Source organism: Leptopilina heterotoma, unplaced genomic scaffold (genome assembly GCF_015476425.1).
Source record: "Leptopilina heterotoma isolate Lh14 unplaced genomic scaffold, ASM1547642v1 Lhet_60, whole genome shotgun sequence".
NCBI lineage: Eukaryota > Metazoa > Arthropoda > Insecta > Hymenoptera > Figitidae > Leptopilina > Leptopilina heterotoma.
This window is the reverse complement of record NW_025111138.1, coordinates 7,563,813-7,589,148: the sequence shown is the minus strand read 5'-3', so window position 1 is coordinate 7,589,148 and position 25,336 is coordinate 7,563,813. Positions and strand designations below refer to the sequence as shown.

The following is a 25,336-nucleotide window of genomic DNA, read 5'->3' as shown; positions in this document are numbered from 1 at the left end:
TATATTTTTTCTATATTTTATTTATTTATATTTTTTATTTACAATTATTTTAATAGGAAAATTTTGTAAAGTATTTAAAGTTTATTCTTTTTCCTGTAAAAAATATTTTTCCACATTAAATCGTTGATTAGAAAAGACGTAATAATCAACGATCAAGAAAAAAAATATTTTTAAACACAATTTTTTGTTTAGAAATTTTTCTAATTTAAATTATTCATCAATAGATTATTTTTTAATTAAAATAGAATATTTTTAAATTTAAATATAAATAAATAGAAAAAAAATTTGAACAGAAAATTATTTTTTTCTTTTAAATCGTTGATTGTAAGCGTTGCCAATTTCATTAAAAGTTCAGATTACGAATAATTAGATGAAGTAATTACTAACCATTGGAAAATAACAATTGAATTCTCAATAATACAATAATAATTGTTACATTATTCTTAAAATTCGTTAAAATTGTTAATTATCAATTGCAGACTTTAAAATTTTTAATTAAATTCTGAAATTGAAGTTGAAATTTAATTTAATTTAATTTAAATTTAATATTGATTTTATTTAAATTAACTTATAAATTTAATTAAATTTTAATTCGGACAAATTAATGAAAAAAGTAAAAGACTAAAATTAATTTAAAATTAAAAAGAACTTAAAGATAGAAAAGTACAAAAAGTAAAAAAAATTGAAAAGTTTTTGTAAAGCTTGCAATTTGAACAATTTGAAATTATTTATTAGTTACCTACTAACACAAAATACTAATTTATTTATTTATTTATTTAATAATTATATTCTCATAATAATGAAAGGTATTGGGTTTGTGTGAATTTTTAAATACTCATTAATAATAATAATAATAACAAACCGAAATTTTATTGGTTTTAACCCAACTTTCATAATTTAAAAAACAATGAATAAATTGACTGACGGGATGAAAAATGTTTATCGATTATTACACAAGTATTTAGCATTTAGAATAGTTAATTTCTTTCGTTAACTATTTTTCAATTATAAGTGTTTTTTCTCCTCAATTTCGTAAAATTTATAGAAACTCTCAAGAACAAATTTCGCAAACAAATTTACTCAATATTCTAAATAGAAAAATAGTGTTAGTAATACTTTCCCATTTTTATGAAAGCAAAATAGTTTAGTTTTCAAATTTGAAAACTTTTACGATTATTAATTTAAATAATTTCGTTTTTGTTATTTTCATTTGTAAAAACGGTTTTTAAACGACTATAATGTCGTTTTTAAAAAAAGGTTGGTAATGTTAATAATTAATATTACTGACAATGACTGGTCTTGAACATCTTCCTCGAATTTATCTCAATTGTACGTGTGCGCGCGTGTGTGTGAGAAAATTAATTAATTGAATTAATTAATTATTTGCTTCGACTGTTTACCTATACATAATAATGTGTAGCGAACCTTGAGCTTTATAGAAAAAAAACTTATTTTTTTACGTTGCTGATAATCAAAATTGATTGCACTAATTTTTTTATATTGCTATATACATATGACTAGAGTCAAAGATAGAATAAGCGTGACCTTTTTTACATATTATATAAATAATAAAATTTTTTTTTGTTTTTCTTTGAACACAACAGTACTGACAGTGAAAAAAAATTGTACTGATTGTAGTTTTAGAATTATTAATAATAGTAATATAATAACTCTCACGTATAATAAGTAAAACGTAATTAGCAATTGATATTGAATATCTTATGACGTAAAAAATTTATCTTGATATTAAGTCTCTTTCTATGAAAACAAAAAAATTAGAAACGCTTTTAGCGTAGATGAAAAATTTTACTGAATTTGTTTGTCGCATTTTTAAGCTTTGAATCACAAGAGTGTGTTTTCGAACAATTATTTCGAAGAGTTTTAATGTCCATCATTGAAAATTCACAATTATGTAAATTATCGAATCTACGGATTAGTTTCTTACAGTGTGCAGACTAACCATTTTTTTTAGTTTGCGCTTTTTCCGAAAGTTTAGGAAAAAATTGATTTTTTTAGTGTGATATTTTTGTTTCGTAACACTAAGAAATTAAGTGATTCAATATTTTATAATAATTGAGTCGAGTAGGAAACTTTCTCTTAAATTTTGTTTTCGATCTATTATTTTTGAGTTTTTTTTACGAAAAAACATTTTTTTTTTATCGGGAAATATTTATTTCTTTCTTTATTTAATTTACATAATTTTTTATTGTTACTATTTATTGAGTGAAATCATTTGAAATTTGTTATAAATTTAGTTTTTATATTATGAAAATTTTAAATTATTTTTCTGCAAAGTAAGAGCATGAACAAATTATTTATCTAAAATTTTCTTGCATTATAATAATTGGAAGAAAAAAAACATGTGAGAATTATTTATGTAAATATTATTTTCTACAATTTTTTTTATAGAATAGGAAAGAATTTTCTTTTAATTAAATTTCGCATAAAAAGTAATTCTTACTATTGTAAATATAATTTTTTCTTTCTTTTTTTTCTTTTCTCATCATTGTAAAGTCTTTCTGTACATTTTTTATGTTATATTTTTAAATACTCTTAGTGCTGTGAAAATTTTTGTGAATATGTTTTTCTTTTTTTACCTGAATTCGAATACTTTGCTTCAAAGTAAGTTTTGTTTAATAATAAACTGCACTGCTGTTCAAGTTTTATTAAACTGGAAGAAAAATAGTATTTTTTGTCTCGGCCCTTCTGGAAATAAAAAACGACGATTAATTTTTTTTATGTTAAAATGCTTAATAGTACTTTTTCTACAGAACAAAAATTACTCTACAGAATTGATCAGAAAAAGTGCAAGTTGCTTCAATTAACTAATTGCGTAATTGAAAAAAATAGTGTCATATAATAATAGTCACGACAGAAAGGATGAAAATGTTTTAATTAAAAATAACTTTTATTAAAAATAATTAAACCTAATGGAAATTTTTGTTCAGTTTTCAAAATTCATAAAATTTACGTTTCCAGTTATAAAAAAAAATAACAAATTATTTAAATAAAGTATTTAAATAAATAAACTGGAGAATTCTATGCAATAAAAAAAGGACGTAATAACGTATAAAATTTTGTATAAAAAAAATTTCCTCGAAGAGTCATAAACGAACAAAATTACTAATATCAGAATGAAGCCAGCCGAGGCAATTTCGAAAATAAAAAATTTATTTTGTTGATAGTGCTATAAGATTATTTAATAAGTATACAATATAGAAAAAAAGGAAATAAAAGTGAAAAAAGAAAAAAACAGAGCAGACTGAGCTCTGTTTCAAGAGCACGTAATGTCATGTATTGTTGTGTAGAATTATATTCTAACTGTGAGATTAAAAGTATACCTTGTGAATTCTAGAAAAAGGAGGGTCTATATATTTCCATCAACTCTTTAAATGTCCATAAATCCGTAAATAAATAATATTCCATAATCAGTGATTAAAAAGAGAGCTGCAGTTATATATACATAATTACATTTATTATTGATGAACTTTTCATTGAATGCAACGTATTCACACACGCGCTTTTAAAACATCAATAATTTATTAAATGCTTAAAAGTAGAACGGAATATTATTTATAAACTTTGCTTTCTCACGTATTTGAAATAGATTCATATTGGCTATTACTGGAACAAACTTTTCTTTTAATATTGAGAAAGTCTTTTCAAAGCTTCCTCTTTTTTTTCTTTTCTTTTCCAATCTGAAACAAAATTTTTCAAAAAGTCATTTTTTTGCTATTTTTATAATATTTCTTTACGTTAATCTTCTTTTATTAATATATTTATTGCTAATATATTAATAATTTATTATTATGCAAATTAACATTTTTTTTTATTTTCAACAATTAATTTAAATTTTGGAATAATTTCAGATACAAAAATGCAAAAAAAATTAAATTATTAACTAATTTACTAATTATTTATTGTTTTCAAAAATTCTCATAAAATTCTTTTCAGGAATTCAATTATTTTCAATTATTTATTATTATTATTATTATTATTATTATTATTATTATTATTATTATTATTATTATTATTATTATAATTAGTTTTATTATTTATATATATATTATTTTTATTATTATTATTATTATTCAACGATACGAGGAATAAATAATTTATGGAATATTTATTTCCTGTATTTTAAATAATCGATTTATTAACCCCTTAAAAGTGCCGATGGCAAAAATTTTACGACTAAAAACTTTTGCGCACCTAAAGGCACTTGAGGGATTAATAAATACATTCTGCAGATTATGAAAAGACAATTTAAATTTTGAAGAAAGTTTTAAAAGTTAATAAAATTATTACGCCATATTTTTTCGAGTTAATTTTTAATTTAAATATACTTTTTACGAGTTTATTAAATTCGGTGAATCTATAAAATTAAATGAATTTTTATTTGTAAAAAACGAAATTTGTAATCTTCAAAGAAAATATTTTCTCTCGAAAGAAATTTTGCTTTTAATTTTATATAAAATGAAAGTATTCAATTTTATACGATTGGAAAAATATTCTTGACAAGTTTTCTAATTTTACTGTATACGTATATATAAAATAGAAAAGAGACATAAAAAAAATAGTGAAAAAACGTAAAAATAGAAAAAGTATAAAAATATTTCTCCTATCGCTATTCATTTTTACTTGTTATTTTATAAATATTTATAGACGATACGTGTAAATATTTTTTTATATATACGAAAAGTAATAATCTGCCTGAGATGAATAATATATATAATAAAATATTTTTTTTCAATCTTATTTTCGATCAGTATTATTAATTCTCATCGGTACTAATATAGAGATTGAGAGAAGAAAAGGAACTACCGGAAACTTAATGTCGGAAGTGCTGTCAATGTTTCTTGTCATCAGTAGCAGCGTGACCATGATCGCCACCAACTAACGGGTGAGTCTTACATACAATTTACATTATTTGCATATGAACTTGATACATTATTCATTCACAAATGGAGAAAATTGATACGAAAAGTCGAAAGTTGAATACCATGTTTGGTATATCGTTCGATGACGCTTTCCTCTCTCTATGAAAAATAGTTCAATACTTTTTTCTCCTATATATGCGAGTTGTACACAGACGATAAATTGAATCCTACAAAAGAAAAATCAAGATTGAAACATTTAAAAAATTTAAAATCCTATACGAGAGAAAACATTTAAGACGATCAGGAAACCTCTTAAGCGCATACAATCTTGTAAACGTAAAACGTTGCACATGTTCCCTTCTTAAAGAAATCGTTAAATTGACAGTCGTGAAACATAAATTGTTTCACGAAACTTTGACAAAATAGTAAAGAAAAATCAATTTTTTTTGTTTAATTTTTAATATTTTATGCCTATGATAATTTATTAATCATTAATGTATGTAATGCATTCATAGTATAGAACTTTCATATAATATTTTTATCTCGAAATTAGATTTTGAAATTCAATTAAGAAAATAATTATATATAGAAGATTAACATTTCTCGAATATTATACAAATAATATTGATAATATTATTTGTGAGTTAATGAAATTCGATAATTAAGAAATATTATGACTTTAAATGTCAAATATCCAAGTAAATAAATTTTACAGCATATATGGATGCATCCTCGGGGGGATTTAATAACATATGTATCTCGTGAGTGGTCTTTTCCTCTTTCTGCTTTTTGCATCCGGTTTACAATACAGTACTTTATTCCTCTAATTACTTAATATTTAAAACCACCAGACTCTAGATTCTCTGATTCTTGGCCCATTGCGAGCTCTTTATGCAAACATATATATACATTCACCAATGAAAGTCTGTTGAAATAAAACCTTTTTTAATTGTTGATTTTATCTAAAAGAAGTTATGAAGTGAAATTTACTGTTTATTAAACTGTAATCTTGTAAAATTAAGGGCAATATATTTATTTATTAATGAGCGTAATTAAACTTTTGTATATGAATAGCCGCTTTATCTCTTAATGAGTTTGTAAATTCAGTTTTTGTTTTAAAAATTTCAAATAATTCATTTCAAGAAAATTACTGGTACAATTAATAATTATTGTCAAAAGGGAAATTAAGATTTTCGAATTATTATTTATTATTATTTTTATTATTAATTTGCGTTTTTCTAAAATTTCTTTTTACATTTTTTCGTTTTATTTTTGTTCTATTATTATTTGTTAATAAAAATGTTTTAATCATTACTAATAGTATGTATGATAATAATTATTATGTTGATAAAGTTCACAACGTTTATATTCAACAATTTAGAGAAAAAATATTTTTACATTTGAATTTTTTTCTAAAAAAAATGTTTAAAAATTTTCTTGATTAAGAACTTAATGAAGAAAAATTTTTAAACAGAAAATATTGATTTCTCCGTAAAAAGAATATTTTTCTTTCAGTCGTTGATCATCAACGTTGTGAACTTCACCCATGTTAATTATTAAGAGTAATAATTATAATTAAATTATGTTCAAGTTTTAATAGTATAATAATCATTATTAATTTATATTTACTTTATATACAGGTAAAATAAATAAATTAAAACGAAAAGTAAAAAAGGAACTTTTAAATAAGAGTTAAATAAATTAATTTCTTATTAAAATTAGCAAAATTATCTGCGTGGGAATAATTACGAATAATAATAATAATAATAATAATGAATATTTAAAACAATTTCAATTTAATTGAATTTAAAATAATAATAATTAATTAGAAATTTAATAATTGATATTATTTTAGTAAATAATTTTGAATGATTAATGAATATTTCAAAAGAAATCATAATTATTGTCTTACGTAAAAAAGAGGAAGATCAGGACCGAAATTTTTGGTAGATTTTCGTCCTTAATGATTCATAAGATAAAAATATCTTCATTCTCGTTTGGAAATTTTAGTTTCAAATCGTCGGCAGCTACAAAAACTGATTTAATTGTCCTCTTTCTATAATCGTAATGATTTTGGGTCAATAACTGCTCCAAGCAAAATTGATAGGCCTTGACAAGTTTTACAAACAATGCTCTTTCATTGTAAAAATTATTCTAGTAGAGAGTATTTTCCACTAATTATCCATTTTTAGGTGCCCTAAAAAAATAATTCATTATTGTATTTTTTCAAAAAAGTATAATAAATATTTTATCGAAACGTTATTTTTACAAAATTATATTAATACTTAATAAAATATTATTTTTTAAGTTTAAAATTCTTCGTAAAAGATTTTAATTAATAATTTACATAATTAATAAATTTCTGCATGAAAAGATTTTAATAAAACAAAATTAAATTCATTTTCAAAAGAATTGTTTTATAAATTGATACCTAAATATTATTCTTTTTGATAATAAATTTAAAATTTGTAAAACAATATTTACGTGTCACGTTATTTAAATTAAATATTAAAAATAATTCCTAAATCGAGCAACTACTGAAAATTTCCAAATCAATTTGATTGAATTCATCAAAAAATGCCCAGACTCCGTACGATGCAAATTCCTGGAAAAGTGATGTATAAAAATTTTGTTAAAAATAATTATTTTCTCCAAATGTAATCCAATTCGTTGAAACAATTGTAGGCGACACATTGTTTGGCGATGGTTTTAGGTAAATCTTTCCTCGTTTCCATTTTTCCAGTTCCAACTTCCGGTGCTCCACCGAGACGTAAATTTAAAGCCCCGAATAATGTCCGATAACATCTTTATCGGTTAAACGAGTTACCACGAGTCAAGAACCATTTCCAAAATATTCGTTGCCGTATTTTAGAAAAGAATTTATTGTCATTGTCAATAGATTTCCGTTCTAAAAACAATCATTACGAGTATAAAATTCAAATGACAGTAAAAGAAATTAAAAAAGGAGAAAATTTATTTATACGATCCAGTAGTAACAGAATTGACAGATTCCTTTGGAATCTGTGTTGAATTTTACATTTTGTTAAAAAAAACAGACGAAAATGTCCCTTGAATGCACGTCTATTGAAACAAAAAATTTAATACGTTTAATACTCAACAAGAAAATAAAAAAACACATTTTTAATAGAATAATTCAGGCAAACGAAAATTATTATTAAACATTATAATCACTAATTAATGCAATAATTACTAGAATAATTAACTAAGGCCTAATTTTTCACTTTTAAAAATTAATTTCCCTCATTAAAATTACAATAATTGCCGTAATTTAAAAGCAATTAATAAAAAATATCAGAAAGAAGAAAAAATAGTGGAAATTAGTTAGAAATACCTAAAGTAGTTCAATTCGGTTTAGAGTGTTTTCCTCAAGCAATGGATGATTCGATTTAATTGCTGATTACAAACATCTATATTATAATCTTTAAATCCTTGTTGTTCTTTGTGGAACATTAGAAAATGCACTTTTAACTCCTGGTGGTCCAGCAAAGTTGAGAAAAACAAAGGATTATTTGACCAAGCCATTCGAGAAACCATTCGTTGTCTGTAAATAAATTCTTTTTGTTCGTATCACTTATAATAGACGAGTGTAAATTATTCACTGTTCGATTATTTACAATTATTAATATTTCAAACTTATTAATATTTATTTACAATTGTCTTTGATTCTTTGATTGTTGACTGTTATTGACATTTTCTTTCTTCAGAAGTTATGGTGACATAAGATTTGAGGTTAGGAATCGATTGTTTAAAAATAGTTTTAGAAAAACAGTATTTTAGTATATTATTTTTAATAAATTGTTACTATTATTTATATTTATTGATTTTATTTAATAGTTAATTATACTTCATCTATTAATTATTTAGTTAATTTAATATTTATTTTACAGAATTTGAATATCGATAGTTTATTATCGATATATTTAGTTTGAATAATCGACACGAGCGCGCTGAACGCCTAGGCGCTTGCTCATTGGTCGACGCGGCCAGCCAATAGGGAGCGCGCCATTCCGAACATGCGTAAGTGCTGTGCGCGGAGCTCAGTTGGCGGCGAGCAACCATCGGTGACGGTGGTAGCTGGCTCTCCCGGGTTGAGCCCCTTACGGGACTCCTCGGTGGTAGAGAAGCCGCCAGGGGCCCCTCCCAGAGGAGGAGGGTGACCCCAGGGGGGACTAGGGGTGGCCCAGTTGGCAAACTGGCCATCACTGGTTGGGGTCCAGGGTGGACTCCAGCCGATGATGTCTAGGTTGCCAATGTGGAGCAGACTCCACAATGGGGTTTTTACCTCATTGTGGAGTTTGCTCTACATTGGCAACTTAGACATCATCGGCTGGAGTCCAGGGTGAGAGGCGCATTGGGTTCACCCCTTATTGCAGCTGTCACCCTGGACTCCAGGCAGTGATGTCTAGGTTGCCAATATGAAGGTGACTCCACACTTAGGGTTTCTAATTGTGGAGTCAAAAGAGGGGTAATTCCACAATTGGGAATTTAAGGTTATGTTGACACCTTGTACAAAATGGAGTCTCTTTAGAGTGACGTGTCAACTTAACCTAAAAATCTCTATTGTGGGTACTTCCTTAGAGAATGGGTTATTTAGGAACCATCAGAAGAAATGCAATGCCATACTGCATTAGTCGCCAAGGGGTCCTATCAAATGATGATAGGAAATGGTGGCAGGAGGACGATCAAGAGATGAGGCCGATGACGAGAACGTGAAGCTGGTCCAAGGATGCCGCGCCATCAACTTTCGGAAGATGGGATTTCTAATCGGTAAGTAATATTTTCCATTACAAATTTTTTTAAATTTAAACGCTTATTTATATTGTTTTATTTATTACTAATTATTAATAAATAAGAATAATATAAAGAACAATTTTAAACAATTTAAAGTTTTATTGAATTTAGTGAAATACAAATATTTATTATTAAATAAAATGTATTATTTAAATAAATTCAATATATTTTTAAACTGTTAGGTAATATTTTTGATTTTTTTGTCAGTTTTTAAAATAGACTTTTCTTTTTTGACAGTTTAAATAAATTTCCGTTGTTTTCATTAAAATTATTACAGGTGTTTGTTCTGAAAATAATTTAATTTTTCTTAAATTTTTTATGTTTAAATATTTCAAATATTCTTTTTTTTTCTTTTGTTTCAGGAAATTCCTAAAGATCTCAAAGACAAAATATGATGGTACATGAAAAAAGTGTCACATTCTCCTAGCCTTCAGTGTGTGGGGGTATAGAGGAGTGTGTGCTGTCATCATTCTGATGGAATCTCTTATGGGTAAGTATTTTTTTTCTCTTTATTTTTTATTACACCATAATGAGTTCTTTCCTTTTTTAATTGAAATTTATTATTCACTGTTGTTAATTGTTATTGATTTGAAATTTTGTGTAAAAAATTATGAAATTTAACAGTGCTGTGTATAATACATATCTATTATTGCTAAAGATTTTTGTTTTATAGATACAATCTAAATATTTGGAAATATTAATTTCTGGCATTTTTACAGGCAGTTTCTAGTCCATTTTGAGAATTGGAAAAATGGACAAAGAAGAGAATATAATCCTAAATCAGCAGGATTGGAAATGGATCATAGAAATTTTAAAGGACAGACAGGACAATACAAAGGAAGTGCCACCCCCTCCAGTTTTGGTGTTTTGATAAAGGATTTATATCAGCTGGTCCAGATAAGGTTTTAAAGGACGAAAAGGATCACAGCTTCGAGGAGGATTACTGGCGAGTCATTTTTATTAATTTATATTATTTCACAATTTCCAATATTTACTTCACATTTTATGCCCTCCCTCTAAAAATTTGAATTTTTTAAATTTAATTTAAAAGTTTTTTCAAATCGACATGAATATTAAGTTTAGGGAAAAATAGAGAATGATTCATTTATTGTAGAGAATTATTTACTTTGATGCAAATAAAAATTGCGTCTATTTTAATGTTTATTATCTTGCTTTTTAATAATTTTTGAAATGATTTTCTGTGAATTGAAAATAATAATTTAAATTGTTAAATTATTAAAAAATTATTTTAAAAAAAAATTTTAATTTAATAACTTTAAGTGACAGTTTTAATTTGAGCTAATAATTCGGTATTATTAAAGTAATTTAAATTCTTTTTTAAAAATATATAAATTTTAAATTCTTTTTATATCAATCTTCACATCCAAACATAGTTTAATGTTTTATTGAATAGTTTTTCAATATTAAACATAGAGAGCTTGATCCCCACCCTTGCCCCCTCACCCCTGATGTGTGAACTGGAATCGTGAATGTTTGTTTACATGTAACATTTATTTTACCTTAATTTTCAATATTTTTATTGATAAAATTGAATTTTTAACAATTTTATATTTTAATATTCCAATATATTGCTGGAATATTTATATTATTATTTATAGATTTTTACGATTCGTATTCGTTTAATATTTTACGAATTAAAACGGTTCTATAACAGCCGGTATGCAATTCATTTTTCAAAAATGACTTTATGCATTTTTTAAATTTTCGACACTTTCGTATTGTGTCACGTTTTATAGATGAGTTCCGTCCCCCTCTCACTCTCCCCTAGATTTGACTTTATTTGAACATTCCTTTTAAACAGTTCTATTTTAAATTAAAATAAGATTATAATTATAAATTAAATTATTAATTCAGTTTATTAATTATATTCTTTATTAATAAATTTATTAATTTTTATTTATTAATAAATTAATAATTAAATTTATTAATTAAATTATAATTATAACTTTAATTAACTACACTGAACAAAAAATTCATTTGATTCAAGTAACCGATTACTTGACTATTACCAATTAAATATTTATTTGAATCAAATAATATTTATTGGAGTCAATTAAATGGTATTTGAACCAATAATTTAAGTATTTGAGGCAAATACTATTTAATTGACTCCAATAAATATTATTTGATTCAATAAAAATTAGGTACGTTTAATTCAAATATAAAATATGTTTAATATAAACATATTTTTTTGGTTGGCTACTTATTTTTGGATTAAAAAATTTGTTTCTTAGTGTACTTTGATACAGAAATAGTAATATTTCTACTAATCAAATAGTTAATTGTTTTAACGGATTATTAGTTAAATTCACTTTTAGGTTATGTCAACTTTGACTTATTTCTTAGTTGTTTATTTACTAATGATTAGTTATTTTCTACTGAAGATTAATTATTTTTTTTACTAATTGCTGAAGTGAAAAGTCAATTTACTAACAATTAGTTAGTTTTAACTAATTCAGATTTAAAGAGTAGTTAGTAGACAGCGATTAATTCAGATTTAGAGAGTAGAAAGTAAATCGTATGGAAAAACAATAAATAGATGAGATATAAATATCGAAATAGAATTTTGGGAAATGTGATCGGTCAACGAATTGCAATTAAAGAGAAAATCACATTATCCCATCAATCCTTTGAATCTATAGCAGTGTGGAGCATTCAAATCACGCAATGTCTGTTTCCTCAAATTGAGAGAACTTAATTTACACCCATAATATTGTCCCATGTCCCATAGGTATATGTGTATATGGGGGAGTAACATTGCTCGGAGGCATATAACGGCGCGAATCCTAACTTTTAGGTAAAGCAGAAGCAGCAGCAGCAGCACTAGCAGTAGGCGGCAGCGGCGCATACATGAAATGGCTGGTCTCGCAGGTCGCCCCAACGAGTCATGTGCGCGGGGGGGCAATCGATATCGCGGGGCTCGCGGGGTAGCATTAGACAGAGAAGGATGAAGTCGTGGGATTTGCAATGTTGGGGGAAAATGGGTGAGAGTGGAAAAGAGAGCGAGCGAGCGAGAGAGAGAGAGAGAGAGAAAGAGAAAGAGTACACGCGACGTTCGCGTCCGCGTACGAGCGCCCCGGTGTGTATTATTCTTTTCTCGTTCTCTGCATCAGAAAAGTAGCCAGCTCGCGTAATTTTCATCCCGAGTCCGGTGGTACAGTGTGACCTCTCCCCCGAGGTGTCATTGCCTTCGGGGGAAATTTTCGATTCGTGTTACGTTCATATAGATATATACATATTTAGGGTGAAACCGCCCTAAAATAGATGTATATATATAGATGTACACCATGCGGACGCGAATCGACATTATACTGATGCTCACGAACGATGATGTCAATACTCCATTGAAGGGCCCGAGATGAACTTAAACGATCTCAAGTCGTCCCTTGTCCAGCGGGACTTATAATACATACACAGTGGTGAGTGGTACACCATATAGAGAAAAAAAACCCCGTAGAGTTCATAAATGAATGAACGAGAAAGAGAGCGAAAGAGAGAGAGAGAGAGAGCGAGCGAGAGAGAAAGATAGAATATCCATGGGGATGAAAATAGGGATAGAGAGAAGAAACCTTTTCTGGATAAAGAGGGGGGTGTGAGACACAAAAGTGTGTAGGTCTGACCTTAAAGTGGAGACCATAAACCATGGGGTGAACGTGTAACCCAAAAGTCATAAAATACAAGATATTATGGGACGCTTAATACAATTTTATGAAAGTACACTGACTTTACTGACAGCTGTGTTGCACTTTTTCAATTAGTAATAAATAATAATTCTTATTCTTTCTCCGAGAGTAAACAATTTTCAAGGATTTGCAGTTGATTGTTATCTTTTTCACCCAATTTTCTTTTTTTTTCAATTTGCAAAGTTGAGTGTTTATTGACAATATTTTTATTTGGAGAATGTTTTCGAAAAATTCCTTCGTGTAGTTATTTTAATTATTAATTGATGGAATTTTCTTTTTTTTAATTATTGGTTACTAATTAATTAGTTATAATTTCTTTTAATTATTACCAAATTGATTATTTATAACTTCTTTTAGTTTTCACCAAATCATAGCCGTCAATTATAAAGTTCGTATTATAGCTAAATTAATTTTCACTATGAAATCATAATTTAAATTCTACAATTATAATTTAAATTAAATACAGCATAGTTTTGTAATAAATTAAAAGGTAATCAGTAATTTAAGTCAAATCCTCATATTCTCCAGAAAAGTTTTCGTACTCTTTTGCAAATTTTTTAAATAGTTTTCCAAATAATTATCTACATAGATTCCGTCAGTATTTGTTGAATCAAATGTTTAGATTTTATTTCTGAATGCATATTATAATAGAAATAGTGCCACATTAGTGGAAAAAGACAATAATTAGAGATAGTTTATAAAATTTTTTAAAACTATAGTACTCCCTAAATCTGAATTAGTAAAAAATTACTAACGGAATTATAAAGTCGTTTAATTAGTAAACATTTACTAACAATTATAGTAATATTTTACAGTTTGTTAGTAAAATTCTACTAATTAGATTACTTAATTAAATTAATTAAATGTGTTTTAATACAAATAAATAAATCGTTTGAAATGAGTTTACTGTAAAGAATAATATTTTATTTCTCTTTGAATATGAATTAGTGAAAAGTCACTAATCAGTAAATTTGAATCAGTTAAAATAATTAATTCGATACTAAAAAGTTAGCCACTGATTGGAATTGTAATATTTGATTAATTTAATAGTTAATTAGTACTAATTATTAGTTAAATTTACTTTTAGATATGGCAAAATCACTAAAAAAATTTATAATCAATTTAATTAGTCAAATTTGAAAATTTTCGTAGTTAACTAATAATTAGTTATCTTTTACTAATTGCTAATTAATTAATAGGAATTACTATTTATTAGTGAATTTTACTAATAATTTAGTAGAAATTACTACATATATATTAGTAAAAATTACTAATTCAGAAGAAAAAGGCAGTCACTATAAATTTTACTAATAAACATAGTAATTTCTACTAATTTATTAGTAAAATTTACTAATTCAAATTTAGAGAGTAATCCAGATTTAGAGAGCATCCACTAATTAAAATTAATAAAGATTTTTACTAGTTACTAATTACTAAACATATTAATTGAAAACAAGTAAATATTACTTATTTTTTATATGTGGAACTTCTTTGACTTATTTTTAGAAAATTTCCATTTATTCAGATTTAGAGATTATACATATATTCATTTGTAAAATAAATATGACTTTTATGATATTCATTCAAATAGTATTTATCATGACAACGTTTCACAAAACTTTGCACTTTTTAATGTTTTCTCTCTCTATTTATATATTTATTCACAAAAATAAACATCACGGATTACTGTAATGCACTCACTTCATCCGCGTATAATTCCTTTCTGTCAAGCCTGAAATCAATTAAATTCATTTTATTCATTCTTGCATTAAGTTGATACACCTTATAAGCCCATTTACAAATCGTGCATTGCAACAAAGTGGACAATTTAAGTCCATTAACGCATTTTGATATATTTGAAATCTCACGCAAAATAATTTTCAGAGACAATTGAGTTAAAAATCCAAAACATATAAGAGCTACTTTGATTTTATTTTAAACAATTTCAAATAAGATTTGGAAATCACTTTCTTTTATTCTAAATATTTAATATGTTAAAAATTAAATAGTACACTTATTACAAAATTTAATTACACTATCTACATTTGAATTAGTAGAAAACTACTAATTAACACTTTTCACTTAATTCAACAGCATCGATTCGTTTATTATATAAATTAGTTGCAATTAATTAATGACTTTACAAATAATTTGTCAAATTTGACTACTAAATTAGTTGTATTTTAATAATAATTTGTTATTTTTTACTAATTGGAATGAGGCCATCTTGTTCAAGGTTTTACTGTTAATTAGTAATTTTCTACTAATTTAGATTTGAAGAGTAAAACCGTGATAGAGTTGGCTCTATTCTAATTAGTAAAAAATAATTAATAAATCTAATAACTTTTTAGTTATTTTACATAACCTAAAAATTAGATTAACTAATAAATTAGTTATTTTTTACTAACAATTAATTAGTAATAATTAATTAATTTTGTTAATCATTTTAATAAACGAATCGATGCTGTTAAATTAGTTGCAAAAGTGACTAATTTATATCTAGGGAGTATAGTAATTTTTTAAATCATTTGCTAATTAAATTTCAAAAATTGTGTTACAATTCGACAGGTTTTACTTTAAGGTAATTCGAATTCGAATTTTAGTAAAATTTACTTCGTGAATGTCAAAATTAATTGAAGCAGAAAGTCGCAGAAAATTATTACAGTTTATTAGGTTTTACTACGAAAGTAGTAAAAATTATTTTATTTGTTATTTACTCAAAATTTAAATTATTAGTTATTGCGAATTAGTCACAAATTAGTTACCAAAGAAATAATAAAAATGTCTACCAAATGATTTAGTAATAATTAGATGACCATCAATTCATGAATTTCTACTAAAAAACTAGCAAAATATTACTAACCATTTTTTAATATTTTACTAATCAAAAAGAGGAAAAGTTGTCCATGAGAATTACTAACAATTAGTTACATTTTACCCATTTTACTACAGTACAAAATTCAGTCAAATCTATTTGACTGTATTCTACTAATTTTTAGAGAGTATATTCCGTTTTCTATAAAAAAAAAATTGCAATTTGAATTTCAGTTTTTATGGGGAGAGATAGAGTACAATAATCAAAGTTTGAGGGCCAGTTTCACCAACTTCGATTAAAAGTTAATCAATGATTAAAGTCAGTTTAACCGCTCATGATTGGTCGGTTAAGGATTTAGTCATTAATTAGTTTTGAATCGGTGTTGGTGAAACCAGCTCTTAGTGTATTACAATTAAATTAAATTTAAATTAAAAAATTAGATTAATTAAATTAAATTAATCAGATTAAAAATTAAATTTTAAATATCAAGTTCAATACACATTCGAATTCAATAGACATAATCGAATATGAAATACCTGAGTTAATTGAAATACTGTGTACAAAATATGACACATAATTCCATGAGATACCACATATAATTACATAGAATACCATCCACTATGAAATAAAATACCATAAATAATTGTGTGCAATAAAATCGCATAGTTTAATCAAAATGATAGAAATTGATTTTATATAATAATATGTAATGAAGTTTCGGGTGTTAGTGAAGGGAAAGAATTTTCTTTTTGAATTTCGGCAAGATTTGAGAATGTAATGTATACATGTATATAGAGAGAAAGATAGAGAGTGAGTGAAGTGAACAAGGAATGTTATGAAGTCAAAGGAAGTGTGTTGGCTATATCATAAAACAAAGCTAGCCCTTTCAGGCACCCTCTTTGGGTTCGGCCCTGAGAAAGGACGGTTGCCATGACTACACTCCCCTGTCAGCATCGCCGATCCTTAGCGATACTCAACGTTGCTACTTGACTCGGAGGGTACGTTCTGTTCTCGAGAACCGTTGTCGACGAAAAAGAACGGTCTTTCGTTCCTGGACAAGATCTTCTTGTATACTTGCCCTGAACCCTTGCGCTACTATATATGTGTGTATATAAAAATGTTGTATACAGTTTCAACAGTATGCACGCAATTGCTAAAAGAAATCCTTTGCCTGGCACCATTCCCACTTTTTCTTTTTTAAGAAAAAAGGTGCGAGAGCGCGAAAAAGTCTCTCGAGATTTAGAGATGTATTTTTTTTTAAGGCTGAGAACTACTTTTTAGTGGAAAGCAAATGATTGCGTGGTTAACATTATAGTTGGAAATGAAGTAATTAAGTATTTAATTGGAATTCGTCTCTGTATGATTCGTTATTAGTTTGCAAATTTACATGGAGAAAAAGAGTTGATTTTATATGGATATAGTTAGTTTTTAGCAATGTCAGCTAATCCTTGCTTTCGTTAAATGAATTTGTAATCGTTTTGACTATTTAATTATATCTCATAAAACAAACCTACACTCGAACCTCGTTCTACCATAAAGTGGGGATAAAGTAATAGTACTTTATCTACACTTTATGGTAGAACGGGGTTCGAATGTAGTTTTGTTTTATATGATATAATTAAAGATTAAATTAGAGTACGTGCTCTACCAATGAATGCAATGTAAAAATTAGTCTGAAGAAAAAATTTCCCCAGTACGCAGTATTGTTTAATATGCGCCATATTTTTAAATAGAAAATTTCTTTATTAAATTAAAGTTGATAAGAATGATTTATATCAAATAAAAATCAATTAATTATGGTAAAATTTTGATGCGTTTATCCTTTTTGCATTTGGTATATCCGAATCTCTTTTGGTCAATGGTCAAAATGCAGTTTTCGTATAACTCGCTCTACAGGTTCTGAACCACCCCCCCTCTCTGTCTTTTGTAAAACGTCCTTGCCCTTGGCGCCGCATCCCCTTGTGACCGACCTTGATCATCTCATAAGCCTGTTGTCCAAACAATACATGCTAATCTACCGTGAATGCTTGTATACCCTTAAAACTTTAAAATGGTCCACTAGAAATACATGGTCCTCAAAAAAAAAAGACAGGGCAGGGAGATAACTAAGCTAACCCACTATATAGTGTCCTGTGACAGTGTTTTTAGATCTCTCTTGAATGATAATGTTTTTTGGCCCACTTAAGTCATTTAAAATCAGAAAAGTTTCTCCTCCTGACATGGAAAAACAGGATCTGATTTTATCAGAAGCTTAAAGTTTTTGTCTGTATTTATGAACTCTTCCTACCGGGAGATTATTATTATTATTCATTTTATTATTTAAATCGCACTCTAAATAAATAATTATAATAATAATTGTAATAATAAATTATTATTTGTATTATTATTATACCGTAGTTTGAATGAATAATTATAAAAATAATTATAATAATAAATTATTATTATCATCATTACTATTATTGTTATATTTAATAATATATACAACCGCAGAGAAATCTTTCTTTGAACCAAATATAATATCTTTGGGCTGAATAAATTCATATTTATCTATCAGGTTACATAATATATTTAATTCAAACATAAGTTATGGTTGATTTTAAATTATTTATAATCAACTTTTAAGTTTGATTCAAACATAAAATTTTTAAAAATAATAATTTTTGTTAAAATCAAAACAGAAAATATGTTTGAACTAGCAAATGTTACGCGCCGAACTTGATATTCAATTTATTATTATTATTATTATTATATGCAAATTGCAAAAGTTTTTCATTTTTAAAAATGAATTTTTGAATAATTTCAGATTCCAACTTTAAAAAATTCAATTATTAACTAATTTACTAATTAATTATTCTTGTTTATTAATTTCGAAAATTGTAATAAAAATTCTTCTCAAGAATTTAATTATTTTCATAAAATAATAAAATTCTTCTTAAGAATTCAATTATTTTTATAAATAGTACATTTTTTTCCCCAAAAATTCAATTATTTTTTAACAAAATTTTAATAAAATTTCACGAACGAATACAATTATTTTCTAAAATTTTAATAAATCCTTTAAAACAGTTCAATTATTTTTTTAAATATTAAAATCCTTGCAAAAATTCTATTATTTTCAAAAAAAAATTTCCGGAAAGAATTAAATTATTTTTCTTAATTTGTTATAAAAAATTTCAATAGAATTCAATTATTTTCTAAAATTTTAATAAATTCTGCAAAAAAATTCAACTAAAATTATAATAAATCTTTTAAAACAATTCAATATTTATAAATAGTAAAATTCTTTGTAAAAATTAAATTATTTTCGAAGAAATTTCACGAAAGAATTCAATTATTTTCTAAATTTTTAATTAAAATTATTAAAAAACTCCATTAAAAAAAAAAAAATTCAAAGAAATTCTTCAAAAAGAATTTAATTAAAATTTTCGAAGAAATTCTATTATTATCAAATTTGTTGATAAAATTTTTTGTAAAAATTTGATGATTTTCAATACATTAATTTTAAAATTGAAAATATTTTAAAAGAAAAATTATTTTTAAAAGTTAGAAAACAATATAAAGCAAACAGAAACTAATTTCAATCTAGATATTGGGATTAAGCTTACAAACTAATTTCAATTAAACAAAATCACTTAAAATTATTTTTCTATTTGAATTAAATATATTTTCTCAGTGTAGCCTTTTTGTTTGTTTCAAATAAAATTTTTTTAGCGATAAATTTAGCTTCTGCGGATAATAAAATTTTTCTTTGCGGTTGTATTTTTTATTATATGATATTTAATATTAAATTCTAATATTTAAAAATTCTACACATTTAATTGACTCCAATAAATATATTATTTGATTCAATTAAATATTTAATTGATAATAGTCAAGTAATCGGTTATTTGAATTAAATAAATAATTTTTTTCAGTGTACAAAAGTATTGACATGAATTTCTATTTTTAATTTTAATTGTCTAATTAGCATTTGTTAATTTTTCTTTCGAAGAAAAATATTTATAAAATTATTCTTCTATTTGAAAATTTTCTTGTGCGTCAATTCATCGCAATGATGTGTTAAAATAAACGAATTCTGTTTCTTTTGAAGAAGAGAATCTGATGGACAGTCAAAACAAAAGTTAGTTGAATGCCATAATTTCAAATTTTCGAACTTTTCATTTAAACTACAAAATAATGGAGCTGGACTATTTGCTCCAATTGTTCGTCTGCTATTTTTTTCAAACCTTAAAAATTAAAAATTATTTTTAATAATAATAAATGATATATAGTAATATTCTTGTAGTACACGGAGAAACTTTTAATACCACTAATTCTTAAAACTGGTGAGACATTTTAGTATGTTAGGTTAGATTCAAGGGAAAAACGACATAGGTTATAGAAATTGCTATTGAGACTATCAAAAACACTCATTCAGTATATATTTTACAGTTCTTCATAAGGAAACTAACGAAAATTAGTATGTTGTTTTAGAAAGAAAATAATAATTTTTGCAAAGTTGGGAAAGCCATGAATTAAAAAGAAACACAACAAATTAATTGTCTATAGATACTCATAGAGACGATAGTGATACTTGGATCTGATGGTAGATGGCATTAGTGTATGTCACTGTAACTGTAGGTAAATATATTTAACACGACGTAAGAACCTAACCTATATTATTAACGCACACACGCACACGCAAGTAAAGACACGACGATTGGTCACGGAAACCGAAAGATCGCACGATTCGTTAGAAGTACACAGCTGAATCGTCCTTATATATTAAACGAGTGGAAAAATATGTACCTTCGAGAGAGAGCATTTTTTTAAATAACTTTCTAATCAAATTATGTAAATAAGTAAAAGTCGTGAAAAAAATTATGTTATATTGAGGAACAGTTCTTGAATTTAATTTGGCATGAGGAGACATTAACGTTTATTAATAAAAGGTTTTTTTCTTTCATACACGTGTGAATTTCAACTTCGAAAACATTAGGGTTAGTTCGCGACGTCAGGTGATGGACTCGGTGATGCTCGGGCGAAATCGGTTAAGTCCGCCCGCAGTCCTTCCAAAATTGGTATGTTACGTTAGAATGTCTGTTATATATTCTATCTATATGTGGAAAAAAGGTTAGAATTACCGTATTATTTCACAAACAAAAACTAGCATTTTATTCTTTTCTAAAGAAAAATAAGACTATTTCTAATGCAGATAGTAATTTTTGTACACCGAAGGTTGCTTAATATATAACGAACTTATCATATTTTCGTATTAATGTTGAAATTATTAGCACAACGCACGAAAAATCCTCACATTCTAACGTACTTTTAGAATAAAGATAACCAAATATATTTAATATTAGAAGAAAAAGTTTTTCCGTGTAGTCTTTAAATTTGAATTAGTAACTGATTTTTTGATTCTGAATTAGTAAATTTTACTAATAAATTAGTAGAAATGACTATTATTATTATAATAAAATTTACCAATTTAAAAGCAAAAAGTCAGTCACTAATTCAAATATTAGTAGACATTTTTACTAATTTAAGTTTAGAGAGTAATTTGGCATTGTTCTTGTGTAAAGAAAATCTTGTATACTTCGAGTGATACTCCATCAAAAGATTTAATCCTAAAACATATAATCTTGAAAAAGTAAATTTCCTGAGCTTTTGAAATTGTTTTTTTATTAGAAAGAAACAATTTACTATGTTGTTAAAACAGTTTTATAGAATATACATATATATTTCACAACTTCAGTACTCTGCAATTAAGTAAAATATTTGCATAATATAAAACAAAAAAAAAATAAAGTGAGTAGCATTTAATTTTCAAGGAAACTTTGTAGATTTTAGTTGTTATTATTATATATGAATAGTTTGAATTTTAAGATCTATATATACATGTATAACTCTCGGAAAGTTGAAATAAAGTAAATATTTTCTTTATAAAAAGGTCCTACACCATTGGCTTTTGCTGGTTTAACGAGTTGAGTAGGTTTTTGAGAGGTAAATTACTAGACAAGAGAGGAATGGTTATAGAGCGCGACTTAATGCCTCTCTTTTAAAAGCTCTAAAACGAGTTTTGGTTTTTCAGCTCCCAACCAATAAGTGAAATAAAATTAAGTAATCACGTTTCTGTTCGAATTTTAAAAGCGAAGAAGTCAAAATGTTCTTATTACGTATGTATATATATTATAATGTAAACACGTGACGTCTCGCCTGTAGAAATTAGCGGATCATTCTTATTCTAAAATTAACTAAATCAATTGAATAACTTTTTTTTTTGTATTGAGGACAACAAAATAATTGATACTAATAATGTAAATGTGATGTCATTCCTCTCATCTTAAAGTCATCTTTGGTTCTTAAACTCTTTTCTTTCAATTTAGAAATCAATATTCAATTATCAAGATACTCAATTGCTTTTTCCCCTTTTTATTTTTTTTAATTATTTTAGTAGGTATTATTTTTAAAATTATTTTAAAAAATTGTTTATTATTGTTTTTTTATTATTGCTTTTATTAATTATTACTATTATTATATTATCATTTTTATTATATTATTATCGTCTTTATTATTATAAATAAAAACTATAACTATAAATTGTAATATTTTTTAAACGATTAGAAGTATGTGGAAAATATGAAAAACGTTTATTTTTGAGAAAATAATAATTTATTGATAATACTAATTGATTGAATATTCTTTAAGAAAATAAACCAATACATTGGTACACTATTTTTATGGAAGTATAGTTTCTCTATGGAATATTCTATTAATAATGTTTCAATACTTGCTTGAACGCTCGTTTATATATGGAATACACATTTTATACAGGATATCCCTTAAAGATATCTTTAGAACTTCCGCTGAGCTTTCACAAGAAGCTCTCTGACACTAATTAATGAAAAAACTATTTTAACCAAATTAATGATGACATAATGAGGGAATTTTTGTCGTTGGTAATTTTTAAGAAATATTTTTGAAGTTCTGAATGAAATTATATAGTAATGTATGTATTATTTATTATTATTATTTATGTAATTATTACTTGGTTCATTTAATTTCCTTAATTCTTTTTAAAATTATTTTCAAACTATTTTTTTGCGTGTCAAGTTAATTACATATATTCGAGATTAAAATAAGGATAAAATATCAAGAATATAATGTTTAAGTGTCTCACTCGAGTTCTTAATTTATAAAAATTAAATTTTGTAATATTTATTTTGATCTTTAACTTATTAAGTAAATTGTTTATAAACTGTAAGTTTTACAAACATTTTTTGATAATGTAAACTATGAAAAATTAATTACTTATTATGAAATTAACTCTCTATATTTGAATTATATATAGTGAAAAGTCGGCCACTAATTTAAATTAGTAAATCTTTCTACACTAATTTTTAGTAACTTTCCATGAAAACTTTAGTAAAATTTTTTAAACTACTAATTAAAATAGTAAAATTTTACTAAGGTAGAAACTAATTTAATTGAAAAAATTGTTTTTTTTTTACATAAAACATTAAATATTAATAATTGAACACAAAACTATTAAAAATATTTCTTTATTTTTAAATAATTAATATACGAAACAAACGATTTATCTTTAGGAAAGTCATTCTTTTTAGGAATATATTGAGTAATGTTTGTATAATAACGGATTACATCTTGAAGAATAAAACGACATACCTTTTCTCAAAGATAAAATTTCTTAAATAAACTTTTTCTTTTTTAGGTTTTCGTGTTAAAAATTTCATATTTTCCACGCATATGTATTTAAAACGAACGATTCAAAAATATTTTTTTTGATATTATGTTTCATTATAATTTTTATTAAAATAAAATAAATAAGCAAAAGTAATAAAATAATATTCTAAAAATTTTACTCTCTAAATTTGAATTGTTAAAAATGTTCACTAATTTGAGTTAGTGACTTACTTTTTGCTTTTGAATTAGTAAATTTTACTAATAAATAGTAATTTTTACTAATTTATTAGTAAAATTTGGTAATTCAAAAACAAGAAGTATGCCACTAATTTCAATATTATTAGTAAACATTTTTGCTGATTCAAATTTAAAGAGTTAATTAAATTAGAGTTAGGAACAATAAACATTAAATAAAAAAGCAATAAATATAATTAATAACATTTGAATTATATTATTAAGGGAATTTGAAACATTCTAACGTCATTTTATTAAATTTTTTATTTATTAAATTTATTAAATTAAATTGACCAATAATTATTATTATTATTATCATTACATTATTAATTAATTAATTATGAATGAAAGAAGCTAATTTTACTTTAGAAAAAAAATCGAGAAAACGAACAAAAACAATATGTTATATGTATAATGTATTAATATTTATTAAAATAGTTCAATGTTTAATTATATGTAAAATTAAAAATAAATGAGCAAATTTATAAATATACACTATTCAATAAAAAAGGGAAAAGATATAGTAAAAGTAAAAAAAAACGAGAGATGACGAATAAAAGGCAATTAAAAAGAAGATAGCGCGTAAAAGATAATAAAAAAGATAATAAATACAAGGTAATAATAAATAAAATGAGATAATAAATAATAAAAATAAAAGGGCTTTGACAGGGTGTTGTATAGATGAAGGGAACAAGGGGAACTTAAGGGGGGTAGGAGAAAGCCAATGGTGGGGGGGGGGGATTGTTGTAGCCAATGTTGGCAGCACTAGCGGCGGCTGGCGGCAGTGCTACGCGAGAGATCGTCGAATCGCGTCTGTCTGCATAGTTATTATTTCACTTTATTTTTTTGTTGTTATAATTAATGTTTTTATAAACATTTTTATTGTGCCAATTTTTTTACAATAATTAAAACTAAAAATTTCCTGGTGAAATGATAGTAAACATTAAATTTTGGTGCAAATTGTGTAGTCTGTATTTATAAATGTTCCATGATCAGGATTGAAACCGCCAAGAGTAAGCGGGTTTTGTATACACATAGGAAAAAAGTTATGGTGTGCGGGACTTGTGTCGATTGTGCGCGATTTAGGTGATATTGGCATTCGTGTGGTATGGTGTTTATGATCTTTTGTTGTGACCCTAACGACGCCAATTTTTGGAGTTCCAGACATATTATCGAAAACTCGCCATGAGACGAATTAGTGGTAA

At 25.4% G+C, this 25,336-nt stretch overlaps 1 protein-coding gene across 3 annotated transcripts in view; it reads left to right on the top strand.

Annotated features, from left to right (window-relative positions):
• Positions 1–9,231: 9,231 nt before the first annotated feature.
• Positions 9,232–25,336, top strand: part of LOC122509464 (caskin-2) — a 149,148-nt gene continuing 133,043 nt past the window's right edge. The window contains exons 1-3 of one of the 3 annotated variants that reach the window (XM_043623578.1): positions 9,232–9,668; positions 10,055–10,182; positions 10,412–10,638. Coding sequence is in view for 1 of the 3 variants with exons in the window: in XM_043623576.1 (XP_043479511.1) it covers positions 25,317–25,332 (16 nt within the window). In the remaining 2 variants the exon portion in view is untranslated. Of the gene's footprint in view, positions 9,669–10,054; positions 10,183–10,411; positions 10,639–12,812; positions 13,133–24,933; positions 25,333–25,336 lie in introns of those variants that run through there. The other 2 variants (XM_043623580.1, XM_043623576.1) reach the window with 2 other exon arrangements.